At 50.3% G+C, this 27,870-nt stretch overlaps 1 protein-coding gene across 3 annotated transcripts; it reads right to left on the reverse strand.

The window, feature by feature from the left end:
• Positions 1-208: 208 nt before the first annotated feature.
• Positions 209-27,547, reverse strand: PHLDB3 (pleckstrin homology like domain family B member 3). 3 transcript variants are annotated; one of them, XR_014806262.1, is made up of 15 exons: positions 27,156-27,547; positions 25,584-25,766; positions 25,216-25,353; positions 22,009-22,137; positions 21,588-21,749; positions 20,235-20,345; positions 19,992-20,075; positions 19,477-19,645; positions 11,787-11,886; positions 11,601-11,691; positions 11,431-11,518; positions 11,184-11,240; positions 5,937-6,156; positions 5,236-5,321; positions 209-3,936 (listed from the first exon to the last, which is right to left on the reverse strand). XR_014806262.1 is itself a non-coding variant. In XM_005655930.4 (15 exons), the coding sequence occupies exons 1-15, from the start codon at positions 27,387-27,389 to the stop codon at positions 3,802-3,804; spliced, it is 1,926 nt and encodes a 641-aa protein (XP_005655987.3). In that variant the 5' UTR covers positions 27,390-27,547; the 3' UTR covers positions 209-3,801. The 3 variants fall into 3 exon arrangements, 2 of the variants coding, with proteins under 2 accessions (XP_005655987.3, XP_084817173.1); XM_005655930.4 differs by having other exon boundaries at positions 19,538-19,645; XM_084961047.1 differs by having other exon boundaries at positions 19,538-19,645; positions 21,588-21,801; positions 27,156-27,396.
• Between the last annotated feature and the right edge of the window lie 323 nt (positions 27,548-27,870).

Consider the following 27,870-nt stretch of genomic DNA (forward strand, 5'->3'; position numbering starts at 1 on the left):
CATGGCCTCCCATGTCTGAACACAGAAACAAAGACAACACTGTGCAAAACACGAAATGACTAAGCATCCTCACCTCCTGGCTAGTGTAAGTGACTGCTTATATTATATATGATTTTTATGATATTATTATTTAAGAGACAGATTTACCCTTGCTTCCTTTCTCCTGACTCATAGATAAAAATTGACCTATGGCAGGAAAAATAGCAGCTGTGTTCATAAAGATTTGTTTTTATTCTTGAAGTATAGTTGATTTACAATGTGTTCCTCTCCACTGTACAGCAAAGTGACTCAGTTATACATATATATACACTTTTTCATATTCTTTTCCGCTATGTTTTATCACCAGACCCTGACTATAGCTCCCCGTGCTCTGCAGTAGGCCCTCGTTGTTTATCGCCTCCGTGTATCATAGCTCACATCTGCCAGCCCCGGCCTCCCACGCCATCCCTCCCCCAACCCCTCCTCCTTGGTAACCGTGAGTCTGTTCTCCTTGCCCGTGAATATGTTCATAAAGATTCTATCGTTGGCCGGACCCTGTGGGGCACCCCAGTTCTCAGCAATGACTAGCACCTCAGTCACTGAGGCTGGGTCACTTGGCATCATGCTGAAGCTCAGAGAGAGAAAGTCAGTGACTGATTGTGAAGTCATTCAGCACTGCCCCCTGCCTCCTTGCCTCCCAGCCCTGGAATCCCAGCCCCATTTAGGGTTTGCTGTGTGACCCTGCCTAAGTGTCTTCACCTCTCTGAGCCTCTGAGGTGTCTGCTTTATAATAAAGGAAGGAGGGTCTTTCACGGTGGAGTGAAGCAGTGGGCAAAGTGTCAAAGGCAGATAGGGCAGAAATTTTGATACTGCCTGTGTCATCCTCTTACTGGGGGACCTCAAGCAACTCCATCTCCCTCTCTGAGCTTCAGCTGCCTCCTTTGCCAAATAGGTCTGAAAACCCCTCTCTCCTGAGGGAGGGAGTGACAATACTATTATTATCGTTAGCTCAGGAGCCCGGCAGGCCCCAGGTGCGTGGGAGAGTTTCAGGGAGGAACCCCAACTGGCCAGACCAGAAGAGCTGGCGTCTTGGGAGGGAGTGGGACCCAGGGTGGGGAGTCTCCTCTTGCTCAGGCCTGCCCAGATCCCGGCACTGACGCGCTCCCCCCACCCCCACTCCCTGCCCACCCCCACTCCCTGCTGCCAGGGACCAGAGAGCAGAGGGCGGTTTGAATGTGGGGCCTCTACTTACACCTACTCTGGGACTCTCCCCAGCTCCTCTCCATAGGGGTCACTGCAAAGAGATTTAGAATTGGTTCCCCAGATAGACAAACAGTGGGGTTAGTATGGAGGCACCAGGTCCCCCGACCTGGAAGTCAGGGCCTCAGAGAAACCTGGAGCTATAGTCACTATAGGCTTCCTGTCCCCTGGGGGAAGGCAGGCTCTTAGCCCAGTGACGTTCTCAGCCTGGCTCAGACCTACTCTGTCTGGGTTGTCAGAGCAGGGGTGGGGTTAGGGCTTGAGCCCTTACGGTGTGTAATGTTATGTTCCCTTGGCCGCAGGGACACTCGTGGGGTGAGCACAGACCCCCGCAGGTGACCATGCCCCACAACCGAAGCAACCTGGTTGTTGGGTTCCCCTTCCATCATCTGCCCCCTCCATGCCCCACCTGAGATGCCATGAGGCACAAATGCCTGACTTTCCTATCATCACCCAGGCCCTGCCAGGGCCAGAGGATGGCAGAGGTCATAGGGCAGGAGCAGGGAGGGGAAGGCAGACAGAACCAGTCCTGGGGGAGTGGGAGATGGCAGGTGTGGGATCTTATTTGAGCCAAGGCCCCAATCCCCCCAGCTCAAGCTCCATGTCCCTTCAGACTTAACAAAACACAAATTCAAACACAAAATTAGGAATTTCCAGATGGGAGTTCCCACTGTGTGTGCAAAAGGATTGGCAGCATCTCTGAGGCACTGGGACACAGGTTCAATCCCCGGCCTGGCACAGCATGGGTTGAGACTGCAGCTCAGATGTGATCCCTGGCCTGGGAACTCCAGGTGCCATGGGGTGACCAAAAAAAAAAAAAAAAAAAATTTCCAGATAGAAATCACAGATGACTAAACTCAATAGGGTTCTTCCGAGCATGGGGACCTGTCAACTACACTAGTCACATGCCTGTGAAGCTGGCCCCGGTAGGTGCACCCAGTTTGCAGAGGAGCTGAGGGATGAAACGATCCAAGAATCCAGATGTCTCACACCTGGAGGCAGAGGCCAAAGAAGACCTGGGGTCCCCAAGGGCCTGGGGATTGAAGGGTGTTTGCCTTCCTGGGACTCAGGAGCAGATCTAGATCTTCGAGGAATCCTGGGGCCAGACACCTAGGTCCTGAAGAGGTGGGAGCAAGAGATAGTGAATGCCTAGTTCCAGAAAGGTTTAAGGGAGGAAAAGACCCGTTCCACACAGGAAGTGGTCAGGGCTGTGGTTGAGGTGCCTAGGGGACTCTGGAGGCCTGCCAGAGATCCGGGAGAGCTTCCCAATGGAGGGGACATTTCCAATAAGAGCTAGGTCTGCCTCGTTTACCACTGCCCTATCCTCAGCATCTTCCTCATCAATTTATTCACCCACCAGACATTCCCTCAATACCTAGTTTGTACATAGACCGTCTGCTGTGTGCCAAGGACTCCAGAGGGATGGGAAGAGTTCAATACCTGCTTCCTGGGGCTCCCATCCAGCACAGAAAACACACTCATCAGCAGGGATGACCCAAAGTCAAGGCCACGATGGGGAAGGCACAGGCATGATCGGGGCTGGTACAAGAAGCCCGGAGGGAGCATCTGACTCAGCCAGGAGGATCAGAGAAGTCCTCCTAGAGAAGAGAACATCTAAGCTATGACCTGAATGATGAGTAGGACAGAGTGCAGAAAAGTGACTTAGCAAAGGGAATATTAGGTACAAAGATCGAGAGGTGAAAGGACGGCTTTTTTTTTTCTTCATGAAATGAAATGAAATGTACTCTTTGGTGCTGGGGACACAGCCATGAAAAGGACAGCCCTGGTTCTGCACTCATGGAGCTCCCAGTCCATCAGGACACAGATCCGTCACCAGTGATGAGCCAGGATGTTCAGGGATTGGACAGGGGAGCTCAAAGTGGGGGCAGGGGTGCCTGACCCAGCTGGGAGTCAGGGAGGGCTTCTAGGAGGGGACATTCTAATTAAGACATGAAGAATAAGGAGCCAGCTGGTTAAGGGAAAGGCAAAGGGAATAACACTCCTGGAGGGCAGGACTAGGAGTTCCCAGAAATTGCCAATGGCCTAGTCAGGTCCGAAAGAGTGGAAGCAGACAGGCACACAAACTGAAACAACAAAATTGCCACAAGACTAAAGACGCACGCCTCCCAACGTCCCCTCTCCCAGCCATGACCTTGGGGTTGAAGGCCTCCGTTCCTAAAGGGGAGAACTGGCTGCGGGGAACTTGGCTGTCAGAGGTATCCCTAACTCAGATGTCCTCCCTAGGGGCGGAGGGACCCTAGAAGCCTGTGCTGGGAACCTCAGCAATAACCACTGTTTTTCCTCCATGTTTAATTCGGCATCACAGGGGCACCAATAAATAGTTCCTTCTCGCCCCCCGCAATCATCCTCCTGCCCAGGGCAGGACCCCAGGGGCTGGCTTCCTGATGGGGGAAGGCACCTGCAGCCCAGAACGTCGTGGCTCTGACCAGCAGAAACACAGCGATTGTAAAATTCCTGGGAGAGTTCCAAAGGGGCAAGCCTGGGCTTTCCGGCTGTGGGGCGGGGCCTTGCTGGGACCACGCCCGGAGAGGGTGTGGCCACTCAGGGGGCGTGATTCTCATCTGCTGCTGTCACGATGACGTCCATCCAAATACGCATGGCCTCTGGGCTGGGTGCCACCATGTAGAAAAGGCGTTCGTAGGTTTTGACACAGAACGTTAGGCGAGGGTTGGGGCTCTGGAAGAAGAAGCGGACCAGAGGCGGTTAAGAAAACGGACCCAGGGTCCCCCCTAGTTCGAATCCCAGCCTTGCTCTTTACGGGCTATGTGGCATTGGACAAGTTTGTTTTTTGTCTATTTGTTTGTTTTGTTTTTTGCTTTCTAGGGCTGCATCTGCAGCATATGAAAGTTCCCAAGCTAGGGGATGAATTGGAGCCATAGCTGCCGGCCTACGCCAGAGCCACAGCATGACCAGATCTGAGCCGCATCTTCGACCTACACTGCAACTTGAGGCAACACCAGATCCTTAACCCACTGAGTGAGGCCAGGGATGGAACCCGCATCGTCATGGATAATAGTCGGATTCTTAGCCTGCTGAACTCTCGGCAAATTTTTAGATTCACTGAATGTTTGTCCATCTGTCTTCCCAAATAATGCTATCTGGTTCACTGGGTTATGAGGATTGAATGAATTAACACAGGAAGGCACTTAGAATTTTGGGAACAAGAGGAATTTTAAAGGACTTGTGTCTAATCCCCCAGCCTACCTCATCCTATATTAGAAATACAGGCATTCAAATTTCCCTTCCCCCCAAAATCTAGGTCCATTTTTCTGGTTCATAACTGGGGAAAGCCAGTGTCTACAACCGATTTACTGAGTATCCACTTCCCAACCCCAAGTTAAATGAATCCCTTACGTCTCTTTTTAACCTCAGCTCTGAGGAAATGGGTTGAAGAGTGCACATTCTGCAGATGACAAAGCTAAGGCTGCAGAAGGGGAGTCACTTTCCTGATGTCTGACAACTGGATTCCAACCTAAGCTCTAAAAAGGCACAGTTGCTCTCAGAGCTTTCTAAACACTGTATCAGTTGCCAACATGTACATTTCTGGCACAGCACTTTTATGAAAATTCCAATTTCTGTGTTCTCTAGGGAAGAAATAAATACAATATGACACCATGGGGGCCCATTCCCATTTGGCAATTATGGGCAGATGCTGAGAAACGATCATCTCATTGACTTGCTCCCAGGCTGCCCCCCCCAGTCATCACCCTGCCCGATTTAGTCATTTATTCTCAACTTGGCCTCTGAGTTTGCCAAAGTTTTACTCTACAACTTTCATTCCAAGAAAATGAACAGTGGCTGAGAGCCCAAGACGGAGCTCTTAATTTTTGGTCCCTGCATTGAAATGACCTGTTGGTTTCCTGTGCTGGATGAAGTACCCTGACAGTAGGGGCCTTTCCAGGGGATAAGCTAGGACCTGACTGCGGGGCACCAACGGGGAGGGCAGGGCAGGGCAGCACCAAGCAGGGGCTTCACCTTGAAGGCGCAGCGTAAGTGGTCATAGTAGACTTCCTCGATGGCCTGGAAGTAGATGACGCCTTTGAGCTTGGTCTCTTCCTTGTCTGATGGGGGGAGGTGAAGGAGAAACAGAACCAGTGAGATGTGTGTGCATATGTGGGGTGTGTATGTGGGAGGGGCTGGCGATCGCTGGACCCAAGTCCGGAGACTGGTGTAGGAGTGAGGAACACGGTGACAATCTGAAGGTCCCTACAGCACTGTGGTTGGGAGGTGAGTGAATGCTGATGCCAGGTGGGAGCCTGGGTGTGATGACTGGACAAGACTGGAGAAGGGGGTCTGGGGAGCTGGAATCCATCCCCAGTGCCTCCATCACTGAGAAGGGAAGGAACTCAAAGAGAGGCTCAGAATCATTGGTTCCCCTAGAGAGGAAGGAGGAGGGGCCTGGACCCCTAGGATTGGAGCCTGGGCTCTGACAATGCTCAGGCTCCTCCAGTGTATCTTAGGAAAATGAGGTCTGGGGAGCCAATGGCACAAAATTGTTCTCCGTGCGCTGAGGAGGGCTGGGTGGCAAAAGAGGGAAGGGGCTGGGGGTCCAGACTCCTGAGCCTCAGAGGAAGAAGGCTGAGGGTGGAACTCCCGGGTCTCTGGGGTGAAAGTCTGGCGTGGCCTCTTCCGGGGTCTTGGGGGCCTGCGGCCCAAGGCAGTCAGTCTGGGCTTACCCGCGTAGTAGGCCAGGCGGCGGGCTTGGCGGTCAAAGCAGAACCATCGCTTCCTCCAAGTCTTGATGCGGCCGCCCATCTTCACCAGGGGTCCGCGGCAGCAGCCCCCGGACACCCGTACATGCGGGCAGTTCTCCGGGTTGTGGCCCCAGCGTTCCAGGTGCTGCCGGAGATCCAAGACCCGAGGGCCAGAAGGGCCAGAGGGGGGCGTGGGCGGGGCCTGGGGAGGGACGAGACGGAGCAGTGACGTCACCGGGTCCTCAGGGGGTCCAGCCTCCTGGACTCCTCCAGGGGCTGGGGGCGCCGGTCTGAAGGCGTAGCTCAAGGTAAAGCTTGAGCCCGCACAGCCTTTAACAGCAGCGTTAACAATGAAGATCGGAGTTCCCGTCGTGGCGCAGTGGTTAACGAATCTGACTAGGAACCATGAGGTTGCGGGTTCGGTCCCTGCCCTTGCTCAGTGGGTTAACGATCCGGCGTTGCCGTGAGCTGTGGTGTAGGTTGCAGACGCGGCTCGGATCCTGCGTTGCTGTGGCTCTGGCGTAGGCTGGCGGCTACAGCTCCGATTAGACCCCTAGCCTGGGAACCTCCATATGCCGCAGGAGCGGCCCAAGAAATAGCAAAAAGACAAAAAAAAAAAAAAAAAAAAAAAAAAAATGAAGATCAAGATATTTCCTCCAGGGAGTTCCCGCCGTGGCTCAGAGGTTAATGAACCCGACTAGCTCGTTGCTGTGGCTGTGGTGTAGGCCAGCGGCTTCAGCTCCAGTTGGATCTCTAGTCTGGGAACGTCCATATGCCACAGATGCCGCATGAAAAAGAAATAAATGTATATATTTCGGTCAGCTACACTGATTGACTGACACTCTGGCCAGGCTTTACCAGCATCCATTCCTTGACTCCCCACGACCACCCTTGGGACAGGGCTACCATGAGCCCCATTCTTCAGATGGGCAGGTACAGACAAAATAATCCACAGGAGGTCACACAGAGCGTCTAAGTGGCAGAGCTGGGATGGGACCCCAGGTATTCCTGACCCTAGGGCTCACATCCTGAAACATCAGAGGCATGTCAGAGAAGTGACAGATCTCGGCGGGACCCTCATCTACTGCCTCTGTAGAACAGGGACCAGATAGTGAGTAAGCAATAAAGGAGAACATTGTTTCCATTATCATTGTTGTTGTTGATATTATTCTTGTCATGATGAAATTTGTGATCATGACCTGCTATAGGTAAAACCCTCTGCCCCCTCAAACTCTCTTTAGCAGGTAAATACCTCGTCATTCCCATTTTCCAGATGTTACCAAGACTCAGAGAGGTTAAGTCACCAGGCCCAAGACACACAGCCCAAGCTGATTGAGTCAGGGCTTCCCAGGCAGAGTGGTCATCTCAGGTGGCCAAAAAGGGGAGAAGAATGAAGGCAAGGAAAGTGCCTACTGTTCCGAGGCCCCGGCTGATCATCGGTTCTTCCCAACGTCTCCCGCAAAGAACAATATGATCCCCGTGGTCCCACCAAGGCTCAAAACAGCACACCTCAATCAGACACAACTTAGAATAGATTTACAAGGAGATCCTGCTGAATAGCATTGAGAACTTTGTCTAGATACTCATGTTGCAACAGAACAAAGGGTGGGGAAAATGTAATTGTAATGTATACATGTAAGGATAACTTGATCCCCTTTCTGTACAGTGGGAAAATTTTAAAAATAAATAAATAAATAAAAATAAAAGTTCTCAAAGAAAAAAAAAGATATAACAGAAGGTCATTAACTTGGAAAAACTGTCAATGAGAAATAAATGTGTTCACTACATATTTTAATCAAAAAAAAAAAAAGAGAGAGAGAACAGCACACCTCAGACTTCAGCATGCAAGTGGACCCCTTAGGGGTTTTGTTAAAATGCAGGCTCAGCTGCAACCATTCTGAGGTGGGGGTGAAGTTCTGAACATCTAACAAGCTCAGAGAACCAGGACGCTGATGCTGGTGGTCCACGGACCACGCTTTGAATATCGAGGGCTGAACAAAATTGACACAAAGCCAAAGCAAAAAGAGATGAGAAACAGAGGTAAGACTCATGGGAGGCAGGGGCAAGTTAGGAGGAGGGGAAATGGGGAGGAGCTGGGGACACACAGGGGAGGAAGAGGGGGTTAAAGAGGTACCCGCTGGGGCCTGGACTCTTATGCGGGTCATCTTGCCAAATTCACACAGTAACATTTTTTGTCTTTTTTTTAGGGCTGCACCTGCAGCATATGGAGGTTTCCAGGCTAGGGGTCAAAGCAGAGCTATAGCCAGTGGACTATGCCACAGCCATATCCACGCAGGATCCAAGCCTCGTCTGCAACCTATACCACTGCTCACAGCAACTCCGGATCCTTAACCCACTGAGCAAGACCAGGGATCGAACCTGCATCCTCATGGGTGCTAGTCAGATTCGTTTCTGCTGAGTCACAATGGGGACTCCCACGCAGTAACATTAATGATCACCATGAATGGAAGGTCCTACTATGTGTCTGGCACTGTGCCAAGGGATCACCTCCTTGCCTCTCCAAAAGAGATAACCCCATTTCACGGATGAGGAAACTGAGGCTTCTAGAGAGGAAGTGACTCACCAAGGTTCCCCAGGTGGGATGTGGCAGGCCCTGATCCAGGACAGTGGGGATGGGCCTGGGACTGTCAGCTCCCCCACTGCCCACCTGCATCCCCTCCAGGGAATGCTTGCCCCTCTCAGAACCTTGGCTTCCCTGCACTGGAACTCGGTGGTTATCACAGCCCTCCTCACGGGGCTGTTTCATGGATGAGCTCCCTGCTGTCAGGCTCCCTGACTTGCTGATCCCACTTCCGGGTGCAAATCCCAGAGACGCACTTGCTCATGGGTACAACAAGGCAGCTTGAAGTGTCAGGGGGCAGGCTTGGGGGACAATGCACACAACAGGGGACCGTTTAATAAGTGATGAGCTACACAGCAGGAGTGCTTCATTTTTAATGAGGTAGAGCTTATGCCTGACACCCAGAAGGCTCCACCGCCTGTCCTGCTTCATTTTATTCTCAGGCTTTTAGCAGCACGTGACACGCTACTTATTTTACTTATTGATGTTGCTTTTTGTCTATCTCCCCCACTAAATGCCAGCTTCCCCAAGGGCAGGGATTGTCACTTTGGTCATTACTATAACCCAGGACCCACCACAAAGGAGGCACTCCATAAATATTGGGTTGAAATGAATAAGGAAAGGGCAAATAGTTGAGAAAAAAGAAAACAGGTTGAGGAGTTCCCTTGTGGCAGAGTGGGTTAAGGACCTGGCATTGTCACTGCAGCGGCCTGGGTCAATGCTGTGGCACCTGTTCAAGCCCTGACCTGGGAACTTTTGTGTGCCATGGGTGCAGCCAGGAAAAAAAAAAAAAGCAGGTTGGGAATGGTATGTTCATTTACAAGAAAAATAATAAATTCACAGAATACAAAAGAAGATTCGAAGGCTTCTCTATGATAGAAAACACCTGCAACTCCAGAGGGAAGGCAAGGAGACCTTCATTTTCCCCAATTCTATAGCATTTGTTATAACCAAAAAGTCTCATGCTAATAGCATGAGTAAACATAAAATTTTAATAAGGACCTAACAGCTAAATCCAGAGTGTGAGAAATTCTACAGGATAAGTGACTTTTTCCGTGAATAAACGGCATTTTATTTAAGTGAGGAGGGCTCAGTGTCAGATTTAAGAAGCATTTTAACTAAATGCACTGTGTGTGCTTTGTTTGCCTTCAGATTCAGATAACCAACTACAAAAAAGATATTTTGAAAACAATTACAGAAATATGAAAATGGACCGTGTACCAGAATGTTACAGGGAATTCCCATTGTGGTGCAGCAGAAACGAATCTGGCTAGTATCCATGAGGATACAGGTTTGAACCCGGGCCTTGATTAGTGAGTTAAGGATCCGGGGTTGCCGTGAGCTGTGGTGTAGGTCACAGGTGTGGCTTGGATCCTGTGTTGCTGTGGCTGTAGCGTAGGCCGGCAGCTATAGCTTTGATTAGACCCCTAGCCTGGGAAACTTCATATGCTGCAGGTGCAGCCCTAAAAAGCCAAAAAAAAAGTTTATAGAATTATTAATAATCTCATAAGGTATGAGGATGGAATTTTTGTTACATTAAAAAAATTATCTTTTGGAGATACATAGTGAGGTATGGGTGAAATGATACAATATCTGGAATTTGCTTTAAAATATGCCCCTGCAGAGTGGGAAGGAGGTAAGGCATCAGGACAAAAAAGTTGGAAAACAAGATTCAAAATCGATAAACACCAGAGCAGCATGGTGGGCACATGGCGGTTTATTAGTCTAGTCTACCTTTGAATATGCTTGAACATTTCTATAGTAGTTTTTTTTAAAGAATCAAAAAGATAAAGCAAAATTTTAAATAACACTTAAAAGCCCCAGCTTATAGATACCCTCATTCTGCAGTAACTGATAACACCCACACTTACTCTGCCACCCCCGAGGCACAGAGAACAGAGCATGGCACCTACGGATACGCCATGGATACAGATGACCCCGGGGTGGGAACAGAAACGAGGACTTTTTTTTTTTTTTTTTTTTTTTTTTGCTTTTTAGGGCTGCACCCACAGCATATGGAAGTTCCCAGGCTAGGGGTCGAATCGGAACTACAGCACAGCCAGCCTACACCACAGCCACAGCAACGCAGAATCAAAACCATGTCTGCAAGCTATAGCGCAGCTCACGGCCACGCCGGATTTCCAAGCCACCAAGCAAGGCCAGGAATCGAATCCTCATGGTTACCAGTCAGATTCGTTTCCACTTAGCCACAACAGGAACTCCAGAAACTAGGTCTTTTTGAGTTCTTCCTCCCTTGCCAAACCCAGGACAATCTTGTTTCTTTGTTTCTTTTTTTTTCTTTAGGGCTGCACCTGTGGCATATGGAAGTTTCCAAGCTAGGGGTCGAATCAGAGCTGCAGCTGCTGGCATACACCACAGCCACAGCAACACCGGATCTGAGCCACATCTGCGACCTACACCACAGCGCACGACAACGCTGGATCCTTAACCCACTGAGAGAGGCCAGCGACTGAACCCGCATCCTCATGGATACTAATCAGGTTCATAACCTGCTGAGCCACAACGGGAACTCCCAGGACACTTTCCTGTGCCTTTGGAGGAGAGGAGAGGGTGAGATAAGAAAGGTAGACACCAGGGGGTGAGACAGAGCAGGGGAGAGGGAGGAGGAGGGCAGGGGCAGGACTGACCTTGATGGCAGGTACATCAGGGCCGGAGGAAGCTTCTGTGCTCCTTCTCGTCCCTTCCTGTGGATGCAGAAAGACAGCATCAACGAGAATGAGAACGCTAACCAGTAAGAAGTGGGGAACATGTACTGGGTTCCCGGGCCCTTGAAGGAGGAAGGGGGGGGGGCGGGCCTGGACTCCTGGGTCCCTGGGTCAGAGGCAGGAGGGGGCGGAATCTCCTGCCCCTAAGGAGGAGGGTCTGGGGTCTCACCCTGGCCTGGAGCAGCCGCTCCCTCTCCGCCAAGGCCTGTTTCAGCAGGCGCTCCATGCGGGCGATGTCCGGGTGGAGGGCCGCACAGCTGGGAGGAGGGAGCAGAGATGGGGCGGGTTACAGTGGCCCGGCCTCTTCCCCATCTCCCCACCTTCTCCCTGACGTCTCACCCATTCCTGGGGCCACAGTTCAGCAGCTGATAGAGGGGGTATCTCCCGGAGTCTCCGGCGACTGGTGGGAGAGCTGAGGCCTCCAGGGCTCCTGGGGAGAAGGGCTGGGGTTAGGGGGCTGGGATGCTCCTAAGCACCCCTGTGTGTCCCTGAAAGGAGGCATCCAGGTTCCGCCATCCTACTCACCAGTACAGTGGAGGGACAGAGGCCGGGGGGATCCCCTCTGGCTCCCTCTCTCCCCCCTCTTCCGGGACAGACTTCCAGTCCTTTGGAGGCCGATGGAGCCCTGAAAACACACAGGAAAAGAAGCTCGGTCTCCACCATTAAGTTGGAGAACCTCCAAGCAAAACCACCATCTAATTGGCACAGATCAAAAAGCCACCATAAACACGATGCTGAGAGAAAGCAGCCAGTCGCAAAGGACCACACAGTGTAACATCCAGAATGGGCAGATCCAGAGAGGCAGGAAGTGGATTAGTGGTTGGCGGGGGCTGGGAGGAGAGGGGAATTGAGGGGTGATGGCTAAAGGGTACGGAATGAATATGCTCTAAGATCAATTGTGGTGAGGATTGCATAACTCTGTAACTGCACTAAAACCCACTGAATTGCACACTTTAAATGGGTGAATTATGGGGTGGGTGGATTATATGTATTGATAAAATGGTTTTTTAAAAAAAGCCTACTGTGTTGGGGGGATGTGGGAAAACCAGACATTCTACCACAATGCTGGGGACATTTTACTGAGTCGATCTTTTTTTTTTTGACCAGGCCCACGGCATGTGGAAGTTCCTCGGCCAGGGATAGAACCCGATCCACAGCAGCTACTCTAGCCACTGCACTGACAACGCTGGACCCTTAACCCTCTGCACACAAGGGAACTCCCTTGGAACACTTTGCCTCTTCTCTAAAAATCAAAATGAGGAGTTCCTGCTGTAGCACAAAGGGATCAGTGGCATCTTGGGAGCCCTGGGACGTAGGTTCAATCCCCAGCCTGGCAGTGGGCTAAGGATCTGGCATTGCAGAAGCTGTGGCTTAGGCTCAGAACTGATCCCTGTCTTGGGAACTCCATATGCCATGGGGCGACCAAAAAAGAAAAGAAAAAGTCAAATTGACTAATGCATAAAATTTTGAACCCCAATTCTATTTCTAGAACTATATCTTGTGAATACACGGAGACATGTGCAAAAATGACCTGAGTTCAAGGTAAATGCCCATCAAAAAGGGGCAGGATCGATAAACCAGGGATCATCAGAATTGAGAAAAACTCCAAAGCCTATAAAAGCAGAAGGGTGCCCTTTCTATCAGATAAAGAGTAACATCCAAGATAAAAGCAAGCACGTAACAGTGCAAAGAAGTTACTATCTATGCATAAAAAGAGGGGAAAAGTATACACACGACTGTTTGAATATAGAACATCTCTGGGAAGACAGGAGAAATTAGTGAGCCTGGCTGGCCCAGGATGGAAACAAGCCATGAAAGTATTTTCTCTCAATAGCTTCCCATGCCCTTTGAACTTTGAATGAGGGGAATGGTAGTTTTTAAATAAAATAAAATAAAATAAAATAAAATAAAATAAAATAAAATAAAATAAAATAAAATAAAATAAAAAAAATAAAGTAAAATAAACATGACAAGCATATGCAGCTTATGTTTCTGGACCGGATTTTTTTTTTTTTCTTTTTTTCGTTTTTTGCTAGGGAAAAAACATTTGTGGGACAACTGACAAAGTATAAACATCTATGAACTTGAATAGTATTTCTCAATGTTAGTTTCCTGAATGCAATTGCTGTACTGTGGTCATGCTCGGGAATGGCCTTGGCCTTAAGTAATAAATGTAGAAGTGTTTAGGGGTAAAGGGGAGTCACGCTTCAGAAAACAATAAATTGTGTGTGTGTGTGTGTGTGTGTGTGTGTGTGTGTGTGTGTGTGTGTGTACAGAGAGAGAATAACCAAAGCAAATATCCACTGTGGTAAAATGTTAGGCATGGGGTGACAGGTATACAGGAATTCTTTCTACTATTTCTGAATTTTTTTCTTTAACTCTCGAACCATTTCAAAATTAAAAATTATCAAGAAATGGAGTTTCTGTTGTGGCTCAGCAGGTTAAGAACCCAAGCAATATCCATGAGGATGTGGGTTTGATCCCTGGCCTTGCTCAGTGTATTAAGGATCTGGCATTGCCCTGAGCTGTGGTGTAGGTCACAGATGTGGCTTGGATCTGGCATTGCCATGGCTATGGTGTAGGCCGGCAGCTGCAGCTCCACTTGGACCCCTAGCCTGGGAACTTCCCTATGCCACAGGTGCAGCCCTAAAAAGAAAAATTAAATTACCAAAAAATGAAAAAAAAAAAGAATAATAAATAAGGAAAATGGAAATTGTTTCTTTTTAAAAAAGCAGCAACAATTTTGCCTGGATAATAAAAAATATGAAAAATAAATAAGACGCATAATTTGAGCAACAATAGGGATATTCACACCCATAGCTTGTAGCTCATCAAATACATGTACTCCATGAGTAACTAATAATAATACTAAAAGAAAAGCCGAGTGGGTCACCTTGGAAGATGCAAGAGAACTAACTCTTTGTTCTGAAGACAGGTGAAAAAATTGAAACCATCAAGCATTTTCCACGCTTTTCCTACAAAAACCACATCTCTGGGTAACCAAATAACCAATGAAGGCAAGCCCTTCTTTAAAGAAGTATTTCAATCAATAAATGAAGAAGGAGTGACAGATGGGATTCTATACTCATGACCTCTAGTCAATGACTCAGTGAAGGCACTGATGCCGCAAAAAGAGAAACAGACATGCCATGTCAGGGAGGATTTACCAAAATGCCAACCTTGCTTCTGCTCAGGCCCCAAATCCAACTCTATGGGAAATAAAGAGGCAGAGCAAAGTGACAATGACTCTCATGGGTGCCATATACAAACCCTGCCTGGGAAACTCTACAGAGCAAACTACTGGTTTCTTCTTCTTCTTCTTTCTCTCTCTCTCTCTTGTTTTTTTGTTTGTTTGTTTGTTTGTTTGTTTAGGACCAAAACCTCGGCATATGGAGGTTCCCAGGTGAGGGGTCTAATTGGAGCTACAGCTGCTGCCAGCCACAGCCACAGCCACAGCCACAGCAATGCCAGATCCATGCTGCATCTTCAACCTACACCACAGCTCACCACAATGCCAGATTCTCAACCCACTGATCGAGGCCAGGGATCAAACTCTCGTCCTCATGGATTCTCATCAGTTTCATTAACCACTGAGCCACGAAAGGAACTCCCCTCCTGGTTTCTTCACCAAATAAATTGCAAAGGGGATGATGAAAGAAAGGCAGGGGAAGTCTGTGTGTTAAAGGAGACTTAAAAGAGAGACACACACACACACACACACAAGTAAGACTACAGTGTTTAGAGATAGATACTTAACTGGTGGAACTTGAAAGAAACGTAAAAAAGACGATAAACGTCAGTCTCAGAATTCCCGTTTTGGTTCAGCTGGTTACGAACCCAACTGGTATCCATGAGGATTCGGGTTTGATCCCTGACCCCGCTCAGTGCGTTAAAGATCTGGTGTTGCTGTGGTGGTGTAGGCCAGCAGCTGCAGCTCCAATTCCACCCCTAGCCTGGGAATTTCCATATGCCTCAGGTGCAGCCCTTAAAAAAAAAAAGCAAAAAACATCAGGCAAGTGGTTATTCTCCAGGAGGCCAGTAGGGGCCCTCACTGGGGAAGGCCTACAGGTGGGGGGGTCTATCTCTGGACACAGGTGGAGTTACTGGAGTGTTCCCATTGTTAGGCTGTGCATGTGTTGAATGTGATTTTCTATCTTTGTACTATTTTTTTTTTTTGTCTTTTTGTCTTTTCTAGGGCCCCTCCCGCGGCATATGGAGGTTCCCAGGCTAGGGGTCTAATCGGAGCTGTAGCCGCTGGCCTACACCACAGCCACAGCAACGTGGGATCAGAGCCATGTCTGCAACCTACACCACAGTTCACGGCAACGCCAGATCCTTAACCCACTGAGCAAGGGCAGGGATCAAACCCGCAACCTCATGGTTCCTAGTCAGATCTGTTAACCACTGCGCCACGATGGGAACTCCTATCTTTGTACTATTTTAATAATGAAAAGTTTAGGTTATAGGAACTGAATGAGCCATCATATAAATGAGTGTATTATCGGAAATTGCTGTGAGTGAAGACTGCTGTAAGTGTTATAAAAGGGTGAAATAAAAGAGGATCACCTTCCAACTGGAAGGCCAGGAACAGCCTTCTGGACACTGACACTAAGGCCCAAAGGATAAGAGTTGGCCAGGAGAGACTGAGGGGCAGGGTGTTCCAGGTGGCAGGATCAGCAAGTGCAAAGGCCCTGAGGCAGGAATAAGTATGGAGTGTTGGTAGGTTGGAGCAGAGTCAGTACAGGGGGCGCTGGTGAGAGGTGGGGAGGCGTCAGATCACATAGGGACCTGTGGGCCATGGTGAGAAGCTTGGGGGAATCACTGAAGGCTTTTGGTGTGAAGGACTGAAGTAGGAGGAAAGAAGATCAGGCTGTTGTTTGGGGAATAGATTATTGGGAGACAAAAGGTAAGATGGAGACATCAGTGAGGAGGCCGGTACAGGGTCACAGCATCCAGAGATGACAGTGGGAGGTGGGTGGAATAAGGATGATGATAATTATACTAATACCAATCATTATAACTATCATCAGAGCAGGAGCAGCCCACATATACTGAGCACCAACTATGTGCCAGGCAAGCACTAAGCACTTCAATGCATTAAACCCATGAATGCTGCAATTATTCCCATTTTGTAGCTAAGTAAACTGAGGCATGGAGCTGTATCTAAGTTTAGCCAGCTAGGAAGTGGCAGAACAGGTATTGGAACCCAAGCAGAGTGGATACTCTTAGGCATCAAATGATCCTGGAAAGAAGGGGTGAAATTTGAGATGGATTTAATACGACTTGCAGAGAAAGAGAGGAAGGGTCAAGGAGGAGTAATTTATTAATTCCTGCATTCATCTGTCCACTTGGCTTTTTTTTTTCCATTGTTGTTGCTGTTTTGCATTGTTTGTTTTTTAGAGCCACACCTAAATTTGGAAGTTCCAAAGGTACGGGTCTAGTTACAGCTGCAGCTGCCGGCCTACGCCACAGCCACAGCAACACAGGGTCCAAGCCACATCTTTGACCTATAGCAAAGCTCACGGCAACACCTGATCCTTAACCCACTGAGTTGGGGCCAGGGATCGAACCTGTATCCGCATGGATACTAGTTGGGTTCTTACCCTGCTGAGCCACAACAGGAACTCCTATCTGTCCACTTGTTTACTGTCTCTCTGGCTGAGTAAATAAATACTCCCTGGGCTCTTTTTGTGCCCAGAGGTCCCCAGTCACTCCCTCTGGTCCACTGCCACTAGCTCTGAGTGACTGCCACCTGGCTCTGCCACTTAGCCAGGTGTGACTTTGCCAAGTCACATCTCTCCTCAGGCTGGAACCCCCCTCTGTAAAGGGAGTAACGTCCTGCCGCCCTGCCGTGGCTGATACAACAAGTGACCTCACACAAGGCACACAGGAGAGTGCCCGGCACAGCCACCAGCCTCCAGGGGTCAGTGTCTGGCCCCAGGGGACCCCCAGATACAAGGTGAGTATGGGACCCATACTTGTGGGTACAGGGTCCACCTGGCCTGAGAAGCTCCATGTCCACAGGAGCCATTAACTCAGGTAGCGACTCCATAGGAATGGACCCGGCTTCCTACCAAGTATAGATATGCGATTTGCTTATAACGGTCATATTTACCTTAAGTCATGCTGCCTGGCAACACAGCGGACAATCCACCTTTATCACGCTTCTAGGGGAACCAGCTAGAAAGTTACAAGATCTGCTAACCCTTTACCTGGATAATAATAGGACCTACTTCTACAGATTGTTCTGAGTAAAAAAAAAAACTATATAAATACATAAATATAATTTCATGAATATATATGTTATTGGGTTATACTATATATCCATGAAACACATCTTACATTATATATATTATATATATCATATATTATATCATGCTATATGGTGTGTGTGTGTGGTGTATATATATATACACCACACACACACATATAGGTTGAAGCACAGCAAACTGTCAGTATTTGACTGTTTCTCATCTCCAAATAATAGCTGTTTCATATGGTTCAAAGTGATAAGATGGTTTTGAGAAGACCCTGGCCTACATTAAGCTCTCAAATAGTAATATTTTTTCTGTCTTTTTAGGGCCACACCCATGGCATATGGAAGTTTCCAGGCTAGGGGTTGAATTGGAGCTGCAGCTGCCAGCCACTGCCAGTCACAGCCACAGCAACGCCAGATCCGAGCTCCATCTGTGAACTACGTCGCAGCTCACAGCAACACTGGATCCTTAACCCACTGAGGGAGGTCAGGGATCAAACCAGCATCCTCCTGAATACTAGTCAGGTTTGTTCCCACTAAGCCACAACGGGAACTCCTCAAATATTAATATTAACATTAATTAATAAGAAATTATATTAGGCAATGTAATCAACAAAACTATTATAATATGCAATATAATTATTTAGATAATAATTAATGTTATTTATAATCTTATTTTTGGGTGTACAAAGACACACATACATGGATCTCGTAACGGCAACTGCTCAAACGGCAAAACACTCAAATCGCCATCTGCAGAGGGACAGCTGGGGCAAGGTCCCCAGTAGAACTGTGCGCTGCACCGAAGCCTGGAGGGGTTAAGAGCATAGGCTCCGATAACAGAGTGCTTGGGTTCAAAGTCCAGCTCTGCCACAGACTAGCTGGTTCAGTAACCACCTCTCCGCTTCAGTTTCCTCATTTATAAAATGGAGATAAGAACCCAGCTTGGAGAGTTCCCACTGTGGCTCAGTGGGTTAAGAACCTGACATAGTATCTGAGAGGATGCAGGTTCAATCCCTGGCCTTGCTCAGGTAAAGGATCCGGTGTTGCTGTGAGCTGTGGTGTAGGCCAGCAGCTGCAGCTCAGATTCAACCCCTAGCCTGGGAACTTCCATATGCCGCAGATGCAGCAGTTAAAAAAAAAAAAAAGAAGGACCCAGCTTACAGAGCTGTTGCAAAGACTAAATGAGTGAATCCACAGGAAGCATTTAAAACAGTGCCTGATGCACTATAAAGGCTCCACAAATACTAGCTGTCATCATGATTGTTATTATTTACGTCATTATTACTATTACAGAACCATTAAAAAGGAAGAGGAGGCTCTAAATGTATCAACAGAAAACATTCTCCACTGTAGAGGGTTAAGTTAGAAAATAAAAGCCACTAGTAGCTAAGTAGACACATTTTTGGAAAAAAAAAAAAAAATCCAGAAGATTTGGAAGGAAGGATATTCAAGAAACAAGGCGCTGTGCCACTCCTGGGGAGGGGGCTGGGGGCCAGTGGGGTGGGGAGGGGAGGCCTTCTTTTTTTTTTTGCTTTTCAGGGCCATACCTGAGGCATATGGAGGTTCCCAGGCTAGGGGTCTAATCAGAGCTGTAGCCTCCAGCCTATGTCGCAGCCACAGCAATGCCAGATCCAAGCCATGCCTGCTACCTACACCACAGCTCACAGCAATGCCGGATCCTTAACCCACTGAGGGAGGCCAGGGATTGAACCCGCAGCCTCATGGTTCATAGTTGGATTCGTTTCCGCTGCACCACAACGGAAACTCTGGGGAGGCCTTCTTATCAATAGGCCCTGTTGGGTCACTTTTAAAATTTACAGCTGGGGGAGCACATTCCCATTCCTCCAAGGGAAGGGTGAGGTGTTAGGGAGAAGAAAGAAACAATAAAAAATAAAGCTGGAGCCAGAAAAAAATGACAAAGCCCCTTGATCAACCTTCCCTCTCCCCCACACTCACAGCAGAGAAAGCCACAGCAACCAGAGAGACCCGGGTGGTGAGTGAGGCATTGGGGGGGCACCTGGAGGGAGCTGTGAACAGAGAACAGGCAGGAAGAGGCGGTGGCAGTGTGGGCAGTGGGGTCCTGGAGAACCAGCAACTGGCGGTCTGTCTTCTGGGTGAACAGGAGCTGCAGGAGAAGGGGTGGAAGTGACGGCGCTGGAAGGATGCCCTGGCCCCCGCCTCCAGGCCAGCCCATTTTCTTGGATGGAAAAACAAAGGCTCAAGGTCCCAAGAGAGTTGAACTGTGGTCTGTGAGGGAGGACTGTGGGCAGAGACTGCTGGTGCCCTAAGCAGGAGGGCCTGGAGCCCGAACTGCTGGATCCCGGAGTAAATGGGATGAGGGGGTGAGAATCCTAGATCCCAAGGGAGAAGGGGGCTGGGGACCTGGATCTTGGGTCCGAGGGAGGAGGGGCTGGGGGGTGGACTCCTGGGTCTAAGGGAGGAGGGACTGGGGGCCCATGAAATCCCCATACCTTGGTGAGGGCCTGGCTGGGCTCAGGAAACTCCCTGCCAGGACTTCCCTGAGGGCAGCTGAGCTCAAGCAGTCGGCTCCGCTCCTGGGGAGGGCAAGACATCAGTGACCACCACACCTCAGGGTCATATTGGGCCGTTACGGCAGCTCTCCCTGATTCGAGGAGACATCTGGGGTGCAGGGAGGTGATGGAAGGCTCCAGGGGAAGTGAGGACAGTAGGCCAGGTGTCTGAGGAGAACTTACCTGAGTCAGGGCCTGAAGGGCCTCCTCCTTCTTCTGGCTCAGACCCCGGCTCTCAGCTGCCATCTGCTCCCCCAACGACTTGAGCTGCTCCTCCAAGACCTGGATCCGGCGCTGCGGGGCACCCCCAGGCCCTGTTACTCAGCTGCCCCAGGGGTCCCCAACTGGCTCCCACAGAACCAAGTCCCCCTTGAGAGGGTGGGGTTTGCCCCATAACAGAGACCGTAGGGTCTGGGTGCCTGGGAGAGGGTAGGGGACTCAGAGTTAACCTCCCCGGCGCCCTCTTCCCTTTGGGGTCCAGAAGAGACCCGGGGTTGGTTGGAGGGATGGAGGAGCCAAAATCCAGAGACTAAGGGAGACAGGGACCCAGAAAAAGTCACCAAGAACAGAGACAGAGAAAGGGACAGAGATAAACCAGAATAGATACAGAAAGGATGAACCAAGACAGAGCCAAGAGACAGAGATGCAGAGACAAGACAGAAACAGAAGGAAAACAGGCAGAAGTTGTGTGGACAGGAAGGAAAAAGAATGACAGAAAAAAAGAGCCAGAAATAGAAGCAGGGAAAGGAGACCTACATCACAACTTTTTTTCTTCTTGTCCTTTTTAGGGCTGTACCTGCGGCATATGGAGGTTCCCAGGCTAGGGGTCGAATCAGAGCTGCAGCTGCTGGCCTCCACCACAGCTGCAGCATGGCCAGACCCGAGCCGCATCCTCGACCTGTAACTGCAGCTCATGGCAACACCTTAACCCACTGAGCAAGGCCAGGGATCAAACCCGCATCCTAATGGACACTAGTCGGGTTCATAACCCGCTGAGCCACAATGATAACTCCCCATATCAGAATTTTCTCATCCAAAGCTTTGGGAAACTCCATGTTAAATACAGTCAAACATGCTGCTTTTTCCAGCAAGACTTGTCAAACCCTTGAATGTGAAGCTTCCAGAAAGGACTGGTAGAAGCATCTTTTGGGATGAGGGCTTGAGAGGCAAAGGGCGTAGTGGCAAAGATCCCAGCTTTGGGGTGGGTTCAGATCCCAGCTCTATTCTTTACAAACGAAATGACCTTAGACAAGATTCCTTGAGCACATTGACCTTGAGTTTCTTCATTTATAAAATGGGGGGAAAAAAATAGACTTGTCTCCCAGGATTGTTATAAGGATTCAATGATCTAATACTCATGAAATATTTAGGACCATGCCTGGCACATGGTAAATGCTCAATAAACATCAGCGAGTGTCATTCCTATTCTGAAGCAATGACAGAGGGAGGAAATGAGGACAGAGAAGAGGCCAGACAGAGAGGGGAGGAGAGAGATGGCAATGCAAGGGGAGGCTGGGATGGCCAAACCTGGCTCACCTTGTGCTGTGCCACGCTGCCCTGGAGTTCCTGGACCTTGGGGTCCAGAGCCCGCGTGCCTGGGCTGTCCTTGTCCTCCTCCTCCCGCCGGCTCTCCCGCTCCAGTTGCTGGAACTCCAGGTCCTCATAGGCGCGCTGGGCCACGTCCAGCTGTTCCTTCATCTGTGTGTGTATGGGGGGGTGGTGGATGCCAAAGAGCTGGAGGCCTGGACCCCTGGGAAGCAGGAAAGTAGTGGGAGGGACCGGGACTCCTGGGAATGAGGGGGGAGGGGGCGGAGGATCTAGACTCCCAATTCTGGGAGGAAGGGAGCTGGGGCCTGAGCTCCTAGGTGGGTGGGGGTGGAGGGGACCGTGCGCCTGGATGTCTGGGTCCTGAGTGGCCTGGACATGGGGTCCCTGAGAGGGTCCAGAGGGCCCTCACCTCCTGCACCCCCTGCAGAAGCCGCTCACGCTGGTCTTCTGGCTGCGAGTCGAGTTGTCCCTGGGCCTCCCGGAGTCTCTGGCGAAGCTCTTCCACGTGATCCCGCTCCTCGCTCAGCTGCCTCTGTTCCTGAATGAACAACCCGGCTCTTAGCCTCAGCCTGAGCACAAGGAGGGAAAGAGAGGCCAGACAGGGCCAGGCCAGCCGGATCTCAAACCCCTCCTGGCCTGGAATGTCGGCTTCAGGAGGGCAGGGACCCTAACTGTCTGCTTCATGCTTGTATGAGCTCGCCCAGAGCAGGTGTCAAGGAAAGAGCTGTTCAAGAAATGAGTGAGCTTGGCACAATATTGTAAATCAACTATACTCTAATAAAAAATTTAAAAAAAAATTTTTTTGTCTTTTGTCTTTTGGGGGCTGCACCTGAGCATATGGAGGTTCCCAGGCTAGGGGTCGAATGGGAGCTATAGCCACTGGCCTACACCACAGCCATGGCAACGCTAGACCCAAGCTGGGTCTGCAACCTACACCAGAGCTCACAGCAACGCCAGATCCTAACCCACTGAGCAAGGCCAGGAATCGAACCTGTGTCCTCATGGATACTAGTTGGATTCATTGCCACTGAGTCACAAGGGGAACTCCAAAAATTAAATTTTAAAAAAATTAAAAAGATTCTCAAAGAAGTGAATGAGGGAATGAATGTAAAACATTTCCAGGCTGGGTTACTAATACGGGGGACCCAGAGCAAGGGGCAGACTTGGACCCTGCATTCCTGGTGGGGACACAGCCAGTTAAAAACCTGGGGCCAGCAGGGCAGTGAAACAGAGACTGTGGGAACCCAGAGGGCAGGAGCAATTTCAACTGGGATAATCCTAGGCTTCCTGGATGTGAGGATTTTAAAGTGAGGAGCCTCAAAAAACAGGTCTCCCCTTAGACCTGGGGAGATAGAGAGGGCTGGAAGGGCATTTGGGACAGAGGGCACAAATAGATGGAAGTTGAAAAGTACAGGAGGTGTGGGGGGCAAACTCTTGTCGAGGAAGAAGATAGGGTCGGGGGGTGGAGGGAAGAAATGAGTGGGAGATGACTGTGGAAAGGCAGGCAAGGTGCAGTTCACATCCGTTTGGCCCACCAGGCCGAGAAGCCACTAAGCTGGAGCAGTGGGGAGCCGGGGAAGGATGAAAGGATAGAGGAGCATCTAGGTGTGGAATCATCCCTCTGGGAGGTAGATTCCAGGGTCTGAGGACAGCTCCTTCAGGAGTCCTCCCAGCAATACGAACGGGACCTCGCTGAGGTTTGGGCAGCGCAGATGGAAAGGAGACAGACTGCAGAGGAGATTCAGAGGGCACAGAGAAGAGACCGTGGCAACTGACAGGCTTGAGGTGAGAGATAAGGAGACGTGCAGAGCAAGGCCCAGGACTCTGGCCTGCTGACCAAAGGGACAATATGGAAAGGGGAGTTGCTGAGGTCAGCTCTGGCTATGGTGAACAAGAAGGGCTGGGACTCCTGGGTCCGAGGGAGGAGGGGCCAGGGGCCGGAATCCTGGGTCCAAGGGAGGAGGGGCTGGGGGCCTGGATCCTGGGTCCAAGGGAGGAGGGGCTGGGAGCATGGACTCCTGGGTCAGAGGGAGGAAGGATGGGGGTCCAGAATCCCAGGTTCTAGGGGAGGAAAGAGCATCTAGGAACCAGCATCTTAGGAAGTGGGACACACAGGTCTAGATTTTGCGAGAGAACTCAGGACTGGGAGAATTATAGGCTCTTTGAGGGTATAGAGGCTCAGGACCCAACCCAAGGTAATTCTAATATATAAGATAAGGGCAAAGAAAGAGATTGAGAAAATTACAAAGTTATCATTTTCCAATCTATACTGCGAACCAGTCCAAGGAATGACCACCAATGGATGTTAAAGCCTTTAAGTAAAGGATTACAATAAAGGCATCAGAGGTCTGAACCGGAGACGAGTTACCCCCCTGCCACCCTCAGCCCCAACACAGCGCACAGGAAGCACTACAGCACAGCTGAATCCCGTCCAGCCACCACATCTAACCAAACACCTGCTTGCTGGAAAGGAAATGAGAAAAAGGACACGCTAGGCACACAGCCAGTCACATACTGACCAGGCGACAGAAGACTTGGTTTCTCCAAAAAACAGTATAGGGGAAAAACAGTAGGCAGGAACCATTAGAGGTGAAACAACACAAGGCATTTCATCCAACTACAGTATACTGGCCTTTGGGAGATCTGATTCAAACAGCCAGCTGTTAACTGCTGGTTAGTGTTTTTTTGTTTTGTTTTGTTTTGTTTTTCTTTTTTTGGCTGCATCAGCGCATGTGGAAGTTCCTGGGCCACAGATCAAACCCACGTCCGTGCCACAGATGCAGCATTGCCAGATCCGTAGCCAGCTGCGCCACATGGGAACTTCCTTAACTGCTGTTTTTGAGATAATCTGGGACCCTTGAAAGCTGACTGGAAATGAGAAGACATTAAGAACTTTTTTTTCTAATTACCACTTTTTTTTTTTTTTTAATATGGCTGCACAAGCAGCATAGAGAAGTTCCTGGGCCAAGGACTGAATCTGAGCCACAGGCAACACTGGATCCTTTTAACCCACTGTGCCACCAGGGATGGAACCCGCAGCTCCACAGCAACCTGAGCTTCTGCAGGTAGATTCTTAACCCACTGTGCCAAGGTGGAACTCCAAGAACTTATTAATTCTTAAGGTGTGATAATGATATAGGGATAATGTTTTTTAAAAGGAGTTCTTGGAGTTCCCTGGTGGCTCAGGGGTTAAGGATCCTGTGTTGTCACTGCTGCAGTTTAGGTTACTGCTCTGGCACTGGTTCAACCCCTGGCCCAGGAACTTCCACAAGCTGCATGTGGGGAAGCAAATTTGGGGAATTTGAAACCAGAATGAAAGACAATTCACTGATGAAGCTTGGGAGAGCACCACCTGGCAGCCGTCTGACTATTTTTGTTGATTTGACATTTTTCACAATATGACATAAAGTGAGATGGGGCAAAGAAAGACGCCCCAGTGAGTCAGGCCCCAAAATCATAAACGGGGAAGGAAGGAGGAAAACAGGGAAAGTCACTCCCCCCACCCCCCAGGCCAAGTATCCCCAAATCCGGGGCCCAGGTCCTTAGGTGCATCACCAGGAATGTCTGTCCAACAACGAAGAAAATTGACGAGGAAGACCCAGCAGGACAAACAGACCTGTTCCCGCTGCTCCTGGCCGCCCTGCTCTGCATCCACTTGCTGTCCCAGCAGCTCCCGGAGCTGCTCCTCCTCCCGCCGAGCGGCCACTCGCTCTCCAGCCAGCTCACCCCGCAGCAGGGCCACCTCCACCTCCATCTGCAGAGACAATGCAAGGGCTGGGGACCCAGAAACTCGAGTCTGAGTAGGGAGGTTGCTGGCAGCTCTGACGCCTGGGTCTGAGCGAGGGACCTGGGAATCTGAACTCCAAACTGGATTCAAAGGGAGGATGGAGCTGGATGCCTAGTTGGAAAGAACTGGGAGCCTGACCTTGTGGGTTCTTTAAGAGTTGGAGCCAGACTTCCCAAGAGGTCGATCCTCAGCCTCACCTCGATCCTCAGCTCCTTCCTCTGACGCTGTAATTCCTTCACTCGCTGCTCCATCAAGGCCACGCGAGTCAATGCCTCCAGCTGCTGCGCTCGAAGCCGCCGCGCCACCCCTCGCACCCCTTCTCCAGATGGAGTGGGTGCGGGGGGCGTGCCCAGGGTCTGAACGGGAGGCGGAGCCTCAGCCTGAAGTTGAAGAGGGCGTGGTCAATTGGAGAGGATTCGTCCCCTCCCGTCACTAAGTGTGTTCCCCACCCCAACCCCCACCCTGAGGGTCTGAGTCGACGTAACTCAACCTCAAGCTCTTTTATTCAAGGCGCGGGGGGTGCAGGTCCGAGGACCACTCGGCCCCAGGAGGTGGCCCAGGCCCTCGCAGTCTGAGGAGGGGGTATAAGCCAACTCAAGGATAATGTTTCTTTTTCTTTCTTTTTTTTTTTTTTTTTTTTTTTTTTTTGTCTTTTTCTAGGGCCGCACCCATGGCATATGAAGGTTCCCAGGCTAGGGGTCTAATCGGAGCTGCAGCTGCTGGCCTACGCCAGGGCCACAGCAACGCGGGATCCGAGCCACTTCTGCGACCTACACCACAGCTCAAGGCAACGCTGGATCCTTAACCCACTGAGAGGCCAGGGATCAAACCCACAACCTCATGGTTCCTAGTCGGATTCGTTAACCACTGAGCCACGAAGGGAACTCCAAGGATAGTGTTTCGCTTTATCCAGGTCCCATTCTCTTCGTGTCAGGTCTTCGAAGGCTCTGCATCTCCCTTTCTCTCTCCCTGGTCTGAGTCTTTCCCCCTTTTCTCTGGGCTTCATCTTCCTGACTCAGTATCTGTCCTCTGTCTCTGAATCCCTATTTTTCTTTTATTATTATTATTATTTTAGTAGTTATTTCCCCAACACAATTTTTTTCTACCGTACAGCATGGTGACCCAGTTACACATACATGTACACATTCTATTTTCCCACATTATCTTGCTCCATGGTAAGTGACTAGACGTAGTTCCCAGTGCTACACAGCAGGATCTCATTGCTAATCCATTCCAAAGGCAATCGTTTGTATCTAATAACCCCAAGCTCCCCAACCACCCCACTCCCTCCCCCTCCCCTCGGCAACCATAAATCTATTCTCCAAGTCCATGATTTTCTTTTCTGTGGAAAGGTTCATTTGTGCCTTAAATTAGATTCCAGATATAGGTGATATCATATGGTATCTGTCTTTCTCTTTCTGACTTACTTCACTCAGTATGAGAGTCTCTAGTTCCATCCATGTTGCTGCAAATGATTTAGTTCTTTTTTGAATCGCTATTTTTCTTTCTCCCTCCGCTCTCTCAAGATTTCATTGTCTCTATTTCTGTTTCTCTGAGCATCTTTGTTTCTGGGTTTCCGTTTGTGTCTCTATCCCCATCTCTCTGAGTCTCTGTTTCTGGTCTTTCAATGTTTCTGACTCTTTTGGGTCTTTGTCTTTCAGTCTCCCTGTCTCCGGATCTGTCTGGTCTTTCTGTACCTGTCTCTCTGTCACTCGCTTGGGTCTGTCTCTCTGGGTCCCCCCGCGGCTCTCGCCCCCCTGGGCCCTCACCGCATCGCGACTGCTCTCCGTGCTGCTGCCTTCTCCCACTTCTTCCTCTTCCTCCGTCTGCTGCTCAGCTCCTTGGCCGCTCGGAAGCTCTACTGTGGCCTCGGGCCCCTCCTGATCCCCGGAGTCCTTGGGGTGCTCCCGGAGCTGGGCGGCTACTTGTGACTGGACCTCCACGTTGCACTCCGGGACAGCAGGCGGCGGGGTCCCCTCGTCTGGGCTACTCCGGGTCCCCATGGCTGCTGCGGGACCAGCCGGGTGGGCGGGGCCTGGAGTTCCGGGGGCGCGGCCGGGTAGCGTGAGGGCGTGGTCCAAGAGGCCGGAACGCCCCGCCAGAGAGCCGAGGCGCCGGGAGAGCGTTCCAGAGGTGCGGCCTGAGTTCAAAGGATGGGACTGAGCATTCCGAAGGCGTGACCTGGAGTTTCTAGGGGCGGGGTTCGATGGCTCCCAGGGCGTCACGCCCCTGGAGGCGGGACCGGAATTTGAGTCCCAGGTCCTAGTTCGCCCCCTACCGGTCCCGCCCTGCTATCCAGGTGTCGAGCCTCGCACTCTCCCTGCAGCCCCCTTGCAACCCCTGGACCACTTTAGAGCGACCCGGTCACCTTCTTCTTCGTGGACCCAGGAGTCCGGGCTCCCGCTCCGTCCTCTCTGGAGCGGCAGTAATCTCAGCTCCGACCCCACCATGTAAGGCAGAGGCGCCCCTGCCACCTCGCCCAGG

Source organism: Sus scrofa, chromosome 6 (assembly GCF_054392235.1).
Source record: "Sus scrofa isolate SSC_HxYL_T2T_F1_AM1 chromosome 6, Sscrofa_HxYL_maternal_Yorkshire_Landrace_v2.0, whole genome shotgun sequence".
Classification (NCBI taxonomy): Eukaryota; Metazoa; Chordata; class Mammalia; order Artiodactyla; family Suidae; genus Sus; species Sus scrofa.